Here is a 12,734-nt window from a genome sequence, read left to right as displayed (position 1 = left end):
GAACAGACCCACCCTTAGCTGTGTGTGCACATTCCACTCGGAAGCGTGGAAGTGTCTACGACCCTTTTTCAGCGGAGTGTGTGTCGAAGAGATCTGCACAATGGCATCTTGGCGCTTACTGTGCCCGTTTGTGCGTTTCTATCTCTTTGATATATCGGGCTCCTTCTCAGGATCCTGCTCGCAAGTGCGACCTAGGATCTGAAAAGTGAGGATCTGGTGACTACTGGGTGTAGAGGGGGAACATACACTGGCAGTGCCTGACGTTCCAGTGAGAAGACAGGGCAGTCCAGGTGTTAATGGTCAGGCCCCTATTGGTCCAGCGACCTTCTCAGGGGTGTCCCACCACTCTGTCACTAGGTGATGTGTTGTTTGGCTGTGGCCGACCAGGTTGGTGTGGTGGACTTTGGCTTGTCGCGGCTAGGGCGGACAGTCATCAGGCTCTACCCACTGTACCCATAGAGTCCAGTAGAGGGCGGAGCCTGTGTGAGATAGAACGAAGGTTACGATATGGTAACCCTAGTTCTATACAGGCGGAGCCCTCTACCGATGAGCCCTGCCGCTCTGACGCTGTCTGCTGAAGAGGCGGTCGGATGCTGAGGCACGCACATATCGGTAGCGACGTCCTATTGGTCGGCTACGTGCACAATAAAATTTCAGTGGGAAAGTGCGTGCGTGTGATTGGAGGAGGTAGTACCCATAGGGTCCAGTAGAGGGCTCAGCCTGTGCTTATAGAACTAGGGTTACCGTATTGTAACCTTAGTTTTAGTTGCACAGCAAATTAACTGTTTCGTGCACTCTCACCACTCCCATTAGCCTCGTATCCAGCAGCAGCAGGAAGCAGTCTTCAGCAGCATACCTGTTACAAACTCACTGGATGTCACCTGCCTGACACTACACAGCAGACAGACAAAGATAGAGACTAGCTGGTGAAAATAGGCCCAGACTTACAAAAATACATAAATTGCCATAACATCTACATTTACGAACTACTGATAAAGAACACAACATACCATGCATTTAAAATATATATACAATGTACCCAAGGACAAAGTCAAATCAAGGACAGCTGGACTTGATTGAAGATACTCTCATTCAGGAGCCTTCTTCATTTCTGAAGGTGAAAGGAAGAAGCCTCTCGGATGAGAAGTGAAAAATCTTCATTCAAGTCCAGTTGCCCTTGATTTAACCGTCCTTGGATAACTATGACCTGTAGAATTTTCACAGATTTATGAAATGTACATCACAGCAATAAAAGTACATCACAGCAATAATCAAATTTGCTGAGTGTAAAGTCTCCAACCAACTCTTGCACTGAAAAATGAGGACATAGAAGCAGTAAGGCAATACACTCACTATGTCAGCTGGAGTTGGGTCAAATATATAAAGTAGGCTACATCACAGCAATAATCAAATTTGCTTAGTGCAATGTGATCCTGCTCGAACACGATACGGGACCTCCCAGATTGGGACCGGAACCTATTTGATTGCATCCAGCACCTCCTTTGTCACTATCAAAATCTGCAAGCCCCACATATATGCTACCAGTAAATGCACTGTATGCAAGTGGTTTAATGCTTTTTGGTGTCTAAATATTTTGGCATATGATTACTGTAAGCCCCAAAGCTAAGAAAATGGGCGTTTGTGCTGTGAAATACTGAAATGAGTCTAGTTAAATTAGAGGGTGCGTGTGTAGGTGCGATGCTGTCCACAGAACTGAAACAGAGCGGAGGAGATTGTCAGACAGACAGAGAAACAGAACACTGTGCCATTTTTGCAATGAGAGGCCTCTTTTTCCAGTTGTTTTCTATATGCAGCACTTCTGGGGTCCTGGGGGCCTCAACACTTGGAGCACATCTTGTGTTTGCAGGAGCTCTCTGAAAGCCTCGAGCTGAAAAAACTTCAACTCAGAGCAAAGTGCCTGACGTCATATGTGTTTTTTTTCCCATTGTCCAATCGGATCTTATTTGTGAGTTGAATGTGCTCTGTCTGATCACCATGTTTGCTTTTCGAGGTTGTAAATAGAACTGTCAGCCCTAATTCCATTTTCTCTCTATTGAAGCAGCAATCCACAGACAGAAGGAAAACGATGGGGATTTCTGATGCTTTCTGTGACTTTTTCTCTCCCCCTAACTGCATGAACAGCAGCCTCAGTTCTCCTGATTAAGAAATTAAGCCCAGCATAGCATTGTTATGCATTTTACTTTGCCTAAAAGAAGTCTAGTCCCTAAGTTTAGCGTACCCACTGATGTTTTCATTAAAACTAAAATGCATGCACAATTTCACGATTTGAAGGCAGGTTTTGAAATCAAATATGTACACATTAAATGTTCTTGATTAATGCAGAACATGGGATTTGCTGATGCACACTGTAGTTTCTGTGTGTGGCAGCTGAGAAGCAGAAGTGACCTTCACAGATATACAAACACAACCTCTGCAACCTGTGCTCTTTCTTATATGCATATACATGAATATCTTCCTATGATCCTTCACTCCAGGCCTTCTAGGAAGTGGGCCATCTACTTAAAAAAATACACTTTCATTAGACATCAGGGAGAGAAAAAAAATGTCACCTTCCTATTGCCAGACTAATTAGCTGAGGGTTTAACAAGCTCATTAAGGCAGGGTCGGCGCAAGTCTAATTGCACCGGATGATTGCTCCCGGGGCTGGCTGAACCCAAGGGTTGTGTGGCTGCATTTAGAGGCCGGCCCTTTACTGGGGAGAGGAGGTATTGTAAATCATAGAATCGAGCTCTTTGATTCATAGGGAGTGCCTTTGCATAAGAATTGCATTGCTTATTAGTCCGTCAAACACTTGGCAACAGATCTCAACATCTGTCCAGATTAAAAGTACTAGTAATAGTAATAGCCTGGTTCTGAAATGCTGCCCACATATTTGAGTCTCTGCACACATAACTAAAAACATTTCTGGGTGTGGGATTGTGCAGGGCCTTCATTGAAATCCATTTGGTCCCGCTGTTTCCCCAGCTGATAAAACAGCCCACCAATCAGAGTTTTGCTGGCGGTATTAAAATTGGGACATAACATTCCTACATACAGTAGCTAGCCATCTACTTACCTACATCCATGAACATGAGTACAGAAACATGGGAGTCGAAGCTGTACACGCTGTTGTAAGTTGACATACAGAACTAACTCTTAAATCTGCATGTTTCTTTTACTGTCATGATAAATGTCAATTCAGACTCTCAACTTCTAGTATGTGTAGAACAGTTGGCAGGATGGATATGTCACTTGCTACTAATTGACAAATTGGGCAAAACAAGACAAAATACACCACCCTTACAATCAAAAACCGGCTAACAGTAGGCTATTATATGATGGGCTTGTTTGAGTTGCTATGTTAATGTATTTTTGTCTGCTGTCTATAATCTATATAATTGTTAAATGGGTCACTATTTGGATTCTTTTTCCTTTTCACCCTTTTTTAACATTTTACATTACTTTAGTCCCCAAGTGAAGTTATCTTTGCTAGCTAGATATTTAAACACTGATGCACAGTTAGTTCCTTTTATTCAGCTGTTTAAAGTAAATTGGCATATGCTAACTACATTACAGTAGTATTACCCACAGCACTGAATTGTTACAGTTCACTCATCAAGTCAACCACCTGACTTGATTAGCTGGCTAAACCATTAATGGAGACACAGAGGAAGACAGAGAGGGAAAGAAAAAACAAATTGGATGAAAGACACAGACTGAAATAGAGACAAGGGGAAATTATGTGATAGTGAAGAAATGGGATGAGGGAGAGAGAGAGATGAAAGGAGGTATAGAGAGAGGGGGAATTGCTTTGTCACATCATATTTGGTGTTTGTGTTGGAGATAGTAGCATATCGCCTCCAACACATTTTTACATCATCTATAAATTACAGCTAGCGGCGGGTCAACACTATTCTAAAACAGAGTCTGGAATAATGCAATAAAAATAGCAGCCCTAAATTCAAAGAGTGTGTATGTGAAGGTGTGTGTGTGTGTCTCCTCAGGGTCAGGGTAATCTCAATGGATTGTTAATCCAGCCAGCTCCCTCTTTCCCCAGCTTCATTAATCTGCCATCAGCGTCTGTCTCATTTTCTGTAGACACACACACACACACACACACACACACACACACACACACACACACACACACACACACACACACACACACACACACACACACACACGCGCGCGCGCACACACATTCTTGTACATTAAGTCATTTATTCGCACACAGACACATACCCACTTGAATAGATACTTCAAAGCAATAAACCTTAAGATTTTCAACATGTCACACCTGTAGCATTTTATTTAGCCATGTCCTTTAATATATTTCCATTAAAATGTCTCGATATAGGGCTTAAAATTGTTAATGGCTGAGTCTGACTTTCCTGCACAGGATTCAAATCATGTGACCCTGCACAAGGGAAAGGATGTATACAGGAACTGGATTGATGTGAAAGACAAAACGCTAATGCTGAGTATTCTGAAGAGGAACTGCAGCTGTTCTCCACTGTCTTTGTTACAACAGTTGAGTTGTAAACGGATACCTTAGTTGCTCTTCTTCTGCTGCATTTCTGACATTTCCTGTAGCTGTTCAAAGTGTTGCTCCTCCTAGTGGTTGATACCCCTGAAAATAGTAAAGTCATGGGCCATAAAACCAAAACAATGAGCCGAATCCCTCTAAAACAATTTATAGAGCTGAGGAGAACTGCAAAGTCCATGATTATCTGTGTGTTCACCGCTACAAGCCACACTTTTGACATTACTCATGGTCATTTGACAACAGTAGTTTATCTTACTTATTCTCTCTACACCCATGACACAAGAAAGTAGTGATATCTGGCATTTTGAGATAATCGGTATCGGCCAATGCCTGCACTCACAAGGCCGAAAATATCTGCGGACACGTCTGCAGGCAGCTATGTCAGTGTGCCTGATGTGGAAATATATCAGGGCTCCCTCTTGTGAGTTTTAGGAAGGTGGTGAAAACGTTTCAAGCTCTAAATTTCCTGTCATTGCAACACATTCTCACTCCTGACTCATCACATATTGGTCAATACCCTTTGGCGTCGCTTGTTAACGCACCGGGTACCCCTTTTGCGTTGTTTTTCAACATTTAGTTAGCAACAATAAATATGTAACTAACTCCAACTGGTCTTGACCATGCGTCCATATGTGACGAGTTGGGAGTAAAAACGGGTTGGTCATTGTCTTTTCTAACTGTTAACACATTTCTCTGTAGACACACAAATTACTGCAAATCCAATCTAAAACCATTTCTGGCTTGCGTTAAATATATGTTTTTATGCAGTTGAATTCTATTACTTCAGACAAACTGTACCCCACTCTCCCTTACATGTTCTGAAATCTACGACATAACCAAATGTATTTTTCTATTCTAATCTAAAACAACACTTTAATGGCTAAGATAACCTTGTATATTAGATTTTACTCTCCATGATATAATGGAATTAAACATGACTTTTCTTTGTTTTGATAATGGCATTATATATCAGCCATTGGCCAACCTGCTCTCTAAATATCAGCATCAGCCATTGAAAAAATCCATATTGGTCGACCACTATAAGACGGCAAACGTTCTTTCACACTCATTCACTCACTCACTCACTCACTCACTCACTCACTCACTCACTCACACACTCACACTCACTGTGCAAGTGATGGGGACATAAGGGCTCAGATAAGGGGTGTGATGATACATTTGGGTTATGAGACGTGACGATGCATGACAACATTTTTTACACTCTTTTGAATTATTATTTGATAAGTATATGAGTGTGGGGGGGGGGTTGAGCATCAAATTTGTAATTTCCTGTATTCTGGAGACATTTTTCTGCTCCAATTTACGGTGTATTTTGTTAATATTTTTAAATTGCATTGCATGTTTTCTTAATGTGCAAATAAACCTTTCTCAAAGCATTTTCATTTGTTAGTTAACATTTCTTGGTGCAAGCTATTTTCAAGAAGTTTTTTTACTAATACTTTCAAAAAGTGATGGCCATTACAAAATATGGTGGGGACATGTACCCAGCGTCTCCGGCGTAAATGACACCTATGCACTCACTGTCCTGTGAGGATTATCACAGAGTCACTCGCTATGAAACAACCACATGAAAACAGCTACCAGCCCTCTACAGCCCTGCACCTCTGTTTAACTTTTCTTCTCTCCTCCTCCTCTACCTCCTCCACCACCACCTCCTCCTCTTCTTCTTCACCTCCCTCCCACTGCTTTAACCGCTCCTCGTTCTTTTTTGGTCTCACTGTACCTCTTCTGAGTCTCCATCTCTCTTTTAGTGTTACCATCTCTAGTGATTGCTCTCCTACTGTGGCTGTAATACGCTCCCCAATTTCTTAGTCCAATATAATTTTTCTTTCTTTCTTTCTTTCTTTTTTTGTCTCTTTTTGAGTGTGCACTTGCTTTAGGTCCAAGGTTTTTTGTCATTACACAGTGAAAATATTATTGTATTGCATTTGGGAATGCTTTTGTGCTTGTATGTGTGTGTGTGTGTGTGTGTGTGTGTGTGTGTGTGTTTGTGTAATAAGCTACTTTATCACCTGTCTGTTTGAGGAGTGTCTTTGCAAAAGGACTGTAAAAGGTTTAAAGCATTGGTAATGACTCTACTGAGTTCTACTTCAAATGCAAATTCAACTCTGGCATGCTTTTATTCCAGCCACACTGATGCTAACCAGGGTGGTTGAGCATCAAACCTCCTCACTCTCACACACACACACACACACACACACACACACACACACTCACTCTCGCATTGCAGCGTGGCATCTCCTTAGGCTGTACCAGTTTTGCAAACTCCTCTACATGTTTTTTTACTTCATCGCCCACAGACATACACTCACACATACACACACACTCAGAGATGCAAAAATACCTAACTATTCCTAGCCAGTACAGTACATTTTGTGTAAACACATTTCTGCATGCATGAATGTAGTGCTGAAATGGTCAATCAGTAATCGATGAGTCAAGTGTTAGATAACATACATTTCAGAAAATGATCTACATGATGATGCAAACAATCATGACTTACTCACACTTTCAAACACTTAACACGGATTTCCCAATACTGTTAAACATATTGCTATTAAATATGTTATTAGTTCCACACAAACACAGACATAAAACAGCTGCATAACTGAACACATGAAATGATCCTTCTCTTACATCTCTTGTTTCTTGCTTTTTTTTTCACTCTCTCTGACCCTCTCTCTCTCTCTCTGTCTTTCTGTCTCTCTCTCACACAATAACACCCTTGTACATGCACACGCACACGGTTCTTCTTACGCTCCAAACTTCACTCCTTTTGTGTATAAATTTGATAATTTTCTCACAAATCTTAATGTTTTTCCAAACTGAAAAAGAAATTGCATCTCTTCTGCCTCACTCTTTGTCTCACTTATTAACTCACACATTGTTCTCTATTAGCAAAAAGTGTGTTAAGTCTTACCTTTCCGCTCTCACCGTCTCTTCTCTCTTTGTTGAGTGTGTCCGTCTCTCTCCTCTCGTTCTTCACTCCTCTCACTGACTTGTGTGTGTGTGTGTGTGTGTGTGTGTGTGTGTGGGTCCCAGGTGATGTTTGACTTTCGCGGCAACAACAAGACGGAGTTGAACCTGAAGAGGGGAGAGGTGATCTTTCTGCTGCAACGAGTCAACGCAGACTGGCTGGAGGTAAGAACGAAGAGAGAGAGAGAGAGTAGGAGAGTGAGAGAGGGAGGGGGAGAGAGGTAGAGAAGGAGAAAGGGAGGGAAAGAGTGGGAGAGTGGAAGGCAGTGAAAGACACATGAGAATGAGAGGGGGGGATGGAAAAGATAGATAGAATAGGTGGAAGGGGAGAGGAGACCAAAAGCCAAGAAGAGAGAAAAAGAGAGCAGTTTTTACGAGAGGGGCTTATAGAAATGAGGTTACTGACTTTTTTATGGATCAGAATAACAGATGTATAATGAAATTACATTGTTGTTTTAGCTATTCTTGTTTTTTGATGGGGGAATTATTTTTTATATAAATTACAGTGATGTTCCTTGGGATATCAGGATTGAGTTGTTTAGTTTTTATGTTTTATTAGGAATGTCTTGTGCCTCGTTGGGTTTCCTTTGTCTTCTAACATTTAGGACTATGTTAGAAATATATATATTATATAGTCCATAAATAAAATCAATCAATCAAGCAATCAATCAAGCAAGCAAGCAAACAATCGGAGGGAGGCAAAGACAGAGACGGACAAAAGAGAGAGGCAGAGAGGAGAGCGAGAGAGAGATGGAGGGAAAGAGATGAAAAGTGAGGGACTGAGTTCATAGCGAATGAAAACAGAATGAGGAGAATTGAGGGAGATTGCGTTGATTCCTTAATGAGTGGCTGCACGACCACGTCCTCTTCTTCTCTTCCAAAAGATGGCCAGAAGTATATGGAGTTTATAGTTTCTGCATCTGTGTGGCCACGAGGGTCTGCATGAAGTAAACTGTTATCTACCCATGTCTATGAGAGACCACACAGACCACCCTTGGTCCGCACAGAAACCTGACTTATGGGATGAACAGGAATGCCACCTTTCACCAAGGCCTGTTCACTCAACATCAGTGGCCGACCACACTAATGCTGAGCAGATCCCTGCAGCCAGGCCATAACATATTGTAGAAAGGCTGGAGGCTGTTATAGCAGTAGGTCACTGTCATTTGTTTTAGGATGACAATGAAGTATATTTTCCATTTTGCTTTATTTAATGATTTTTTGATGATCTTTTGTATTATTATCTTTACCTTGCCAAATGTTTAAAATAAGCAGGAACGGAAACACACAAAACAGTCTCTTCACAAGTCCTTCAAACTGTTAATTTTAATTAAAATTAAAAACAACTATTAAAAATCATAACATCCCTACATTGCAGCAGCTGAGTGCAGTGACCACAAAGTAGCTCCACCGTTGTGATTTGAGGTGCCCTGCTCCAGTTTCCTTTAAAGGAACAATTACTTAATGAACAAAATGTCCTGATTATACACTGCAACTGTCACGTGTAAGTCACTGTCGTCGTCCAAAAATGGGATGTGGGACATTTTAATTAGCTGCTCAACATAAAAATGTAACACTGGAACATTGGTGCCTTCAAATTATTGTCATAGACATTCTGCAGTGTCACAAAGTACTTAAAGAAAGGTCAGGGAATGAGTTGTTTAAAAATGTGTAAGGTGTTGAGAAAGAAGCCGGGAGTGGGTGAGTGGGAGAGAGGGAGGAGGTGGAAGCTGATGTGGTGGGAGAGAGAGTGAAAATCAAAATGGAGGGGGAGGACGATGCACTCATACTGCCCCTGGCTTTCTAGAGATATCTAAAAATTGTAACAGAAAAGACTGATAATGATAACCTTGTTCAACACTGCAAAACTCTTATGTTGTTGTTCTTTTTTGGCAACTTTGCATCCATGCTAGCGTAAGCGTTTTGTTTTTTGGGGTGGATGAGGTTAATGCAACACTTACAACTTGTGAAAAGTTGACTGAGTGCCTTTGATTTAGTCAGTAGACAGAGCGGCTGTGGGTGGAAAACGTGACAAATCCAACTGGCAGACTGGTGCATCAAGGTAAATGTTTTAAACACACCAGTGGAGAGAAACTTGAACAGTTTGTGGGTTCCCAGAGAAAATCTGAGACTTTCTATTTGATGAGCAGCCTATGTGACGTGTGGCCAAAACCCAAGACTTAAAGGTGTAATTTTAAACTCAGTAAACTGTGCATAGGATAACCTAACTGATGAAGCTGTAGAAATGAGAAACTAACCCCTCTGCTGTAGCTCCAGTTCACAGGAAGGTTTTTGTATGCTTAAACTGTTCTTTCAAATATGAATTTATTTTACCCCTGCCTGATCACATGGCTGTTTTTATACAAAACTGCCTTGTGCTGCCGTGTGTGTGTTTTTGCAGATTCACACACACAAGCAAAGACACCAGGGGTGTAGTCAAAAGGCTTTGTTGTAGTGTTGAGTGCTTGTAACATCAGCAGGATATTAAGAACAGGCTAATTAGCCTGGAAAATGTCTCTCTAGATGCACGTCCATGCTGCTTTCTTGTGTTTCTATTCTTTAAATCATCAACCCATCTCATCCTCACATCAGTCCCTTATCACTCCATCCTCTGGAATGACACCCATATGTTGTATCTCATCACCTCTTTATCCTTCTTCTCTTATCTTCTGTTCTCTCCTCTTCCCTCTTCCGTCCTCCTGTCTTCTCTTCAGGGCACAGTGAACAATCAAACAGGTATTTTCCCACAATCTTTTGTGAAGATCATCAAGCCCCTCCCAGAGAGTGACCCAGAAGTTGAGGGTGAAGGCAACACCTACAGCTGTCTGCGCTGCTTCCTGCTCACCCCATCTGGAGTCGACACCAGGTCTGTTCAGAAGGGTGTCTGAGTATATGTGTGTGGAAATGAGAGTAATTAATAACTTGATAGTGATGAGTTAACAGGATGTCTATTGTTAGGTGGATCTGATTCTTTTTTTGTAATTTAATTGTAATGCAGAATTGGACATTCTGATTTGAAGAGGTAAAAAGTGTTTTGAGTGTCAGGTTCACATAATATGTCTGACTCTTTGGATAAGTTGAAAATGTGAAAAGATGAGGGATTTCATGCTTGTGTTTTTGGTCACCATGCATTCCACGTCATTAACGGGACAGGATTGTAGGGAAAAGTAAGTTAAGGGTAACGCAGCACCCCAGACTTCAGACTTTATGATCTGCTGTACAGTTTTAGTCAAACCACCACTAAAGGGCCTTTTTTAGATTGTAACTTGTTGTAATATGTAAAGGTTTGAATGCTTTTTTTTGTTTCCCTCTGAAATTAAAGGGATTTTTGAGTCAACAAAATCAAAAGTGAATCACTCCACAGCAGGGGTACTCATATTCCTCAATAGCTCGTGTTAATAAAAATAACAAATGCAACAATGCAGCAGTGTTATTATGAATGCTGTGCATAAAGCAGTTCGACTGTGGGGAGGGATTTTCACAATCTTAATAGCCTTCAGATATGTTTTGGATTTTCTTAATTCAAACAGTAAATCTTTTATTGAGTGAACTTGTTCTACTTATTGCTACATATCTGGCAATTACACCTTTAGAATCTTTCAGGCTGGTCTAAATTTTGTAAATCTGCTTGATTGTTCCTTCTTACAGAGATGTGTGTGTGCAAGAGGACCTCACTATCCAGCCGACGTACAAGGATCTACTGTCTCGTATGAGGTAAGTGTATACCAAAATCTAGACCTCAAACCTCAAACCTATAACTTGATATCATTTTTTTCAGTAGCGGTATAGCTCATTTTAGGGAGAAACAAAGGATGTGATGGACATTTAGTGTGTGTTGTATGTCCTGTTTTTATTTAATTTACACCCATGCGGGAATCTGTGATTGAGAGACATGTGAGGATCCATTTTGTGGGTGTTAAGAGCTGTTGTTTGGCTGCGGAGGGGGAAATGATTGTATGCTACCTCACACCTGTGAGTGAATTACAACGCCTTCCAAAAAATGTGATAATGGAACATAAAGCTGACATGCAGTATTAAACGAAGGCTTGAATTGAAGGCAGTGGAGCATGTGACAGTTATACTATTTTTGTGATGAAAACCTTCATAATTTCGCATCATAAAAACGTTAACAATGTTACGTAAGCCTTTTCCCAGTTTCCTAATTCTTGTTCTTTGTGTCAAAATTACATCAGTGAAAAAGCAGAAAATGTGACTTGTGATGTTTGACCTCTGTTTTGTAAACCATTTGTGGCATGTTTTATGAAAGTCATTTTAATAAATTAGACTTTAAGAGAAGGTTAATTAAATTACAAATTAAAGCATGTTCTACGATCTTTGCACAGCAGAGCAGATTTCCTCATTTAGTGTTTCTTCTGGAGATGTACAGATGACCTTTGTCACCATGTCATTGTCATTTAAATTACAAATTAAAGCATGTTCTACGATCTTTGCACAGCAGAGCAGATTTCCTCATTTAGTGTTTCTTCTGGAGATGTACAGATGACCTTTGTCACCATGTCATTGTCATTTAAATTACAAATTAAAGCATGTTCTACGATCTTTGCACAGCAGAGCAGATTTCCTCATTTAGTGTTTCTTCTGGAGATGTACAGATGACCTTTGTCACCATGTCATTGTCATTTAAATTACAAATTAAAGCATGTTCTACGATCTTTGCACAGCAGAGCAGATTTCCTCATTTAGTGTTTCTTCTGGAGATGTACAGATGACCTTTGTCACCATGTCATTGTCATTTAAATTACAAATTAAAGCATGTTCTACGATCTTTGCACAGCAGAGCAGATTTCCTCATTTAGTGTTTCTTCTGGAGATGTACAGATGACCTTTGTCACCATGTCATTGTCATTTAAATTACAAATTAAAGCATGTTCTACGATCTTTGCACAGCAGAGCAGATTTCCTCATTTAGTGTTTCTTCTGGAGATGTACAGATGACCTTTGTCACCATGTCATTGTCATTTAAATTACAAATTAAAGCATGTTCTACGATCTTTGCACAGCAGAGCAGATTTCCTCATTTAGTGTTTCTTCTGGAGATGTACAGATGACCTTTGTCACCATGTCATTGTCATTTAAATTACAAATTAAAGCATGTTCTACGATCTTTGCACAGCAGAGCAGATTTCCTCATTTAGTGTTTCTTCTGGAGATGTACAGATGACCTTTGTCA

The 12,734-nt window shown here is 40.7% G+C and overlaps 2 protein-coding genes across 2 annotated transcripts in view; one reads left to right on the top strand and one right to left on the bottom strand.

Moving 5' to 3' along the window:
• Positions 1-7,701, bottom strand: part of pvalb7 (parvalbumin 7) — a 43,291-nt gene extending 35,590 nt beyond the window's left edge. The window contains exon 1 of the mRNA XM_046047011.1: positions 7,488-7,701. The gene's annotated coding sequence lies outside the window, so the exon portion shown is untranslated. The remainder of the gene's footprint in view (positions 1-7,487) is intronic.
• The window catches only part of ncf4 (neutrophil cytosolic factor 4), a 33,675-nt gene that overhangs the window by 17,381 nt on the left and 3,560 nt on the right, over positions 1-12,734 (top strand). The window contains exons 7-9 of the mRNA XM_046047010.1: positions 7,610-7,708; positions 10,258-10,409; positions 11,192-11,257. Coding sequence (XP_045902966.1) covers positions 7,610-7,708; positions 10,258-10,409; positions 11,192-11,257 — 317 coding nt within the window. The remainder of the gene's footprint in view (positions 1-7,609; positions 7,709-10,257; positions 10,410-11,191; positions 11,258-12,734) is intronic.

The sequence above is a fragment of the Micropterus dolomieu genome, linkage group LG04 (assembly GCF_021292245.1).
Source record: "Micropterus dolomieu isolate WLL.071019.BEF.003 ecotype Adirondacks linkage group LG04, ASM2129224v1, whole genome shotgun sequence".
In the NCBI taxonomy this organism is placed as follows: domain Eukaryota; kingdom Metazoa; phylum Chordata; class Actinopteri; order Centrarchiformes; family Centrarchidae; genus Micropterus; species Micropterus dolomieu.
The sequence above is the reverse complement of the archived record's forward strand: the minus strand, read 5'-3'. Positions and strand labels throughout refer to the sequence as shown.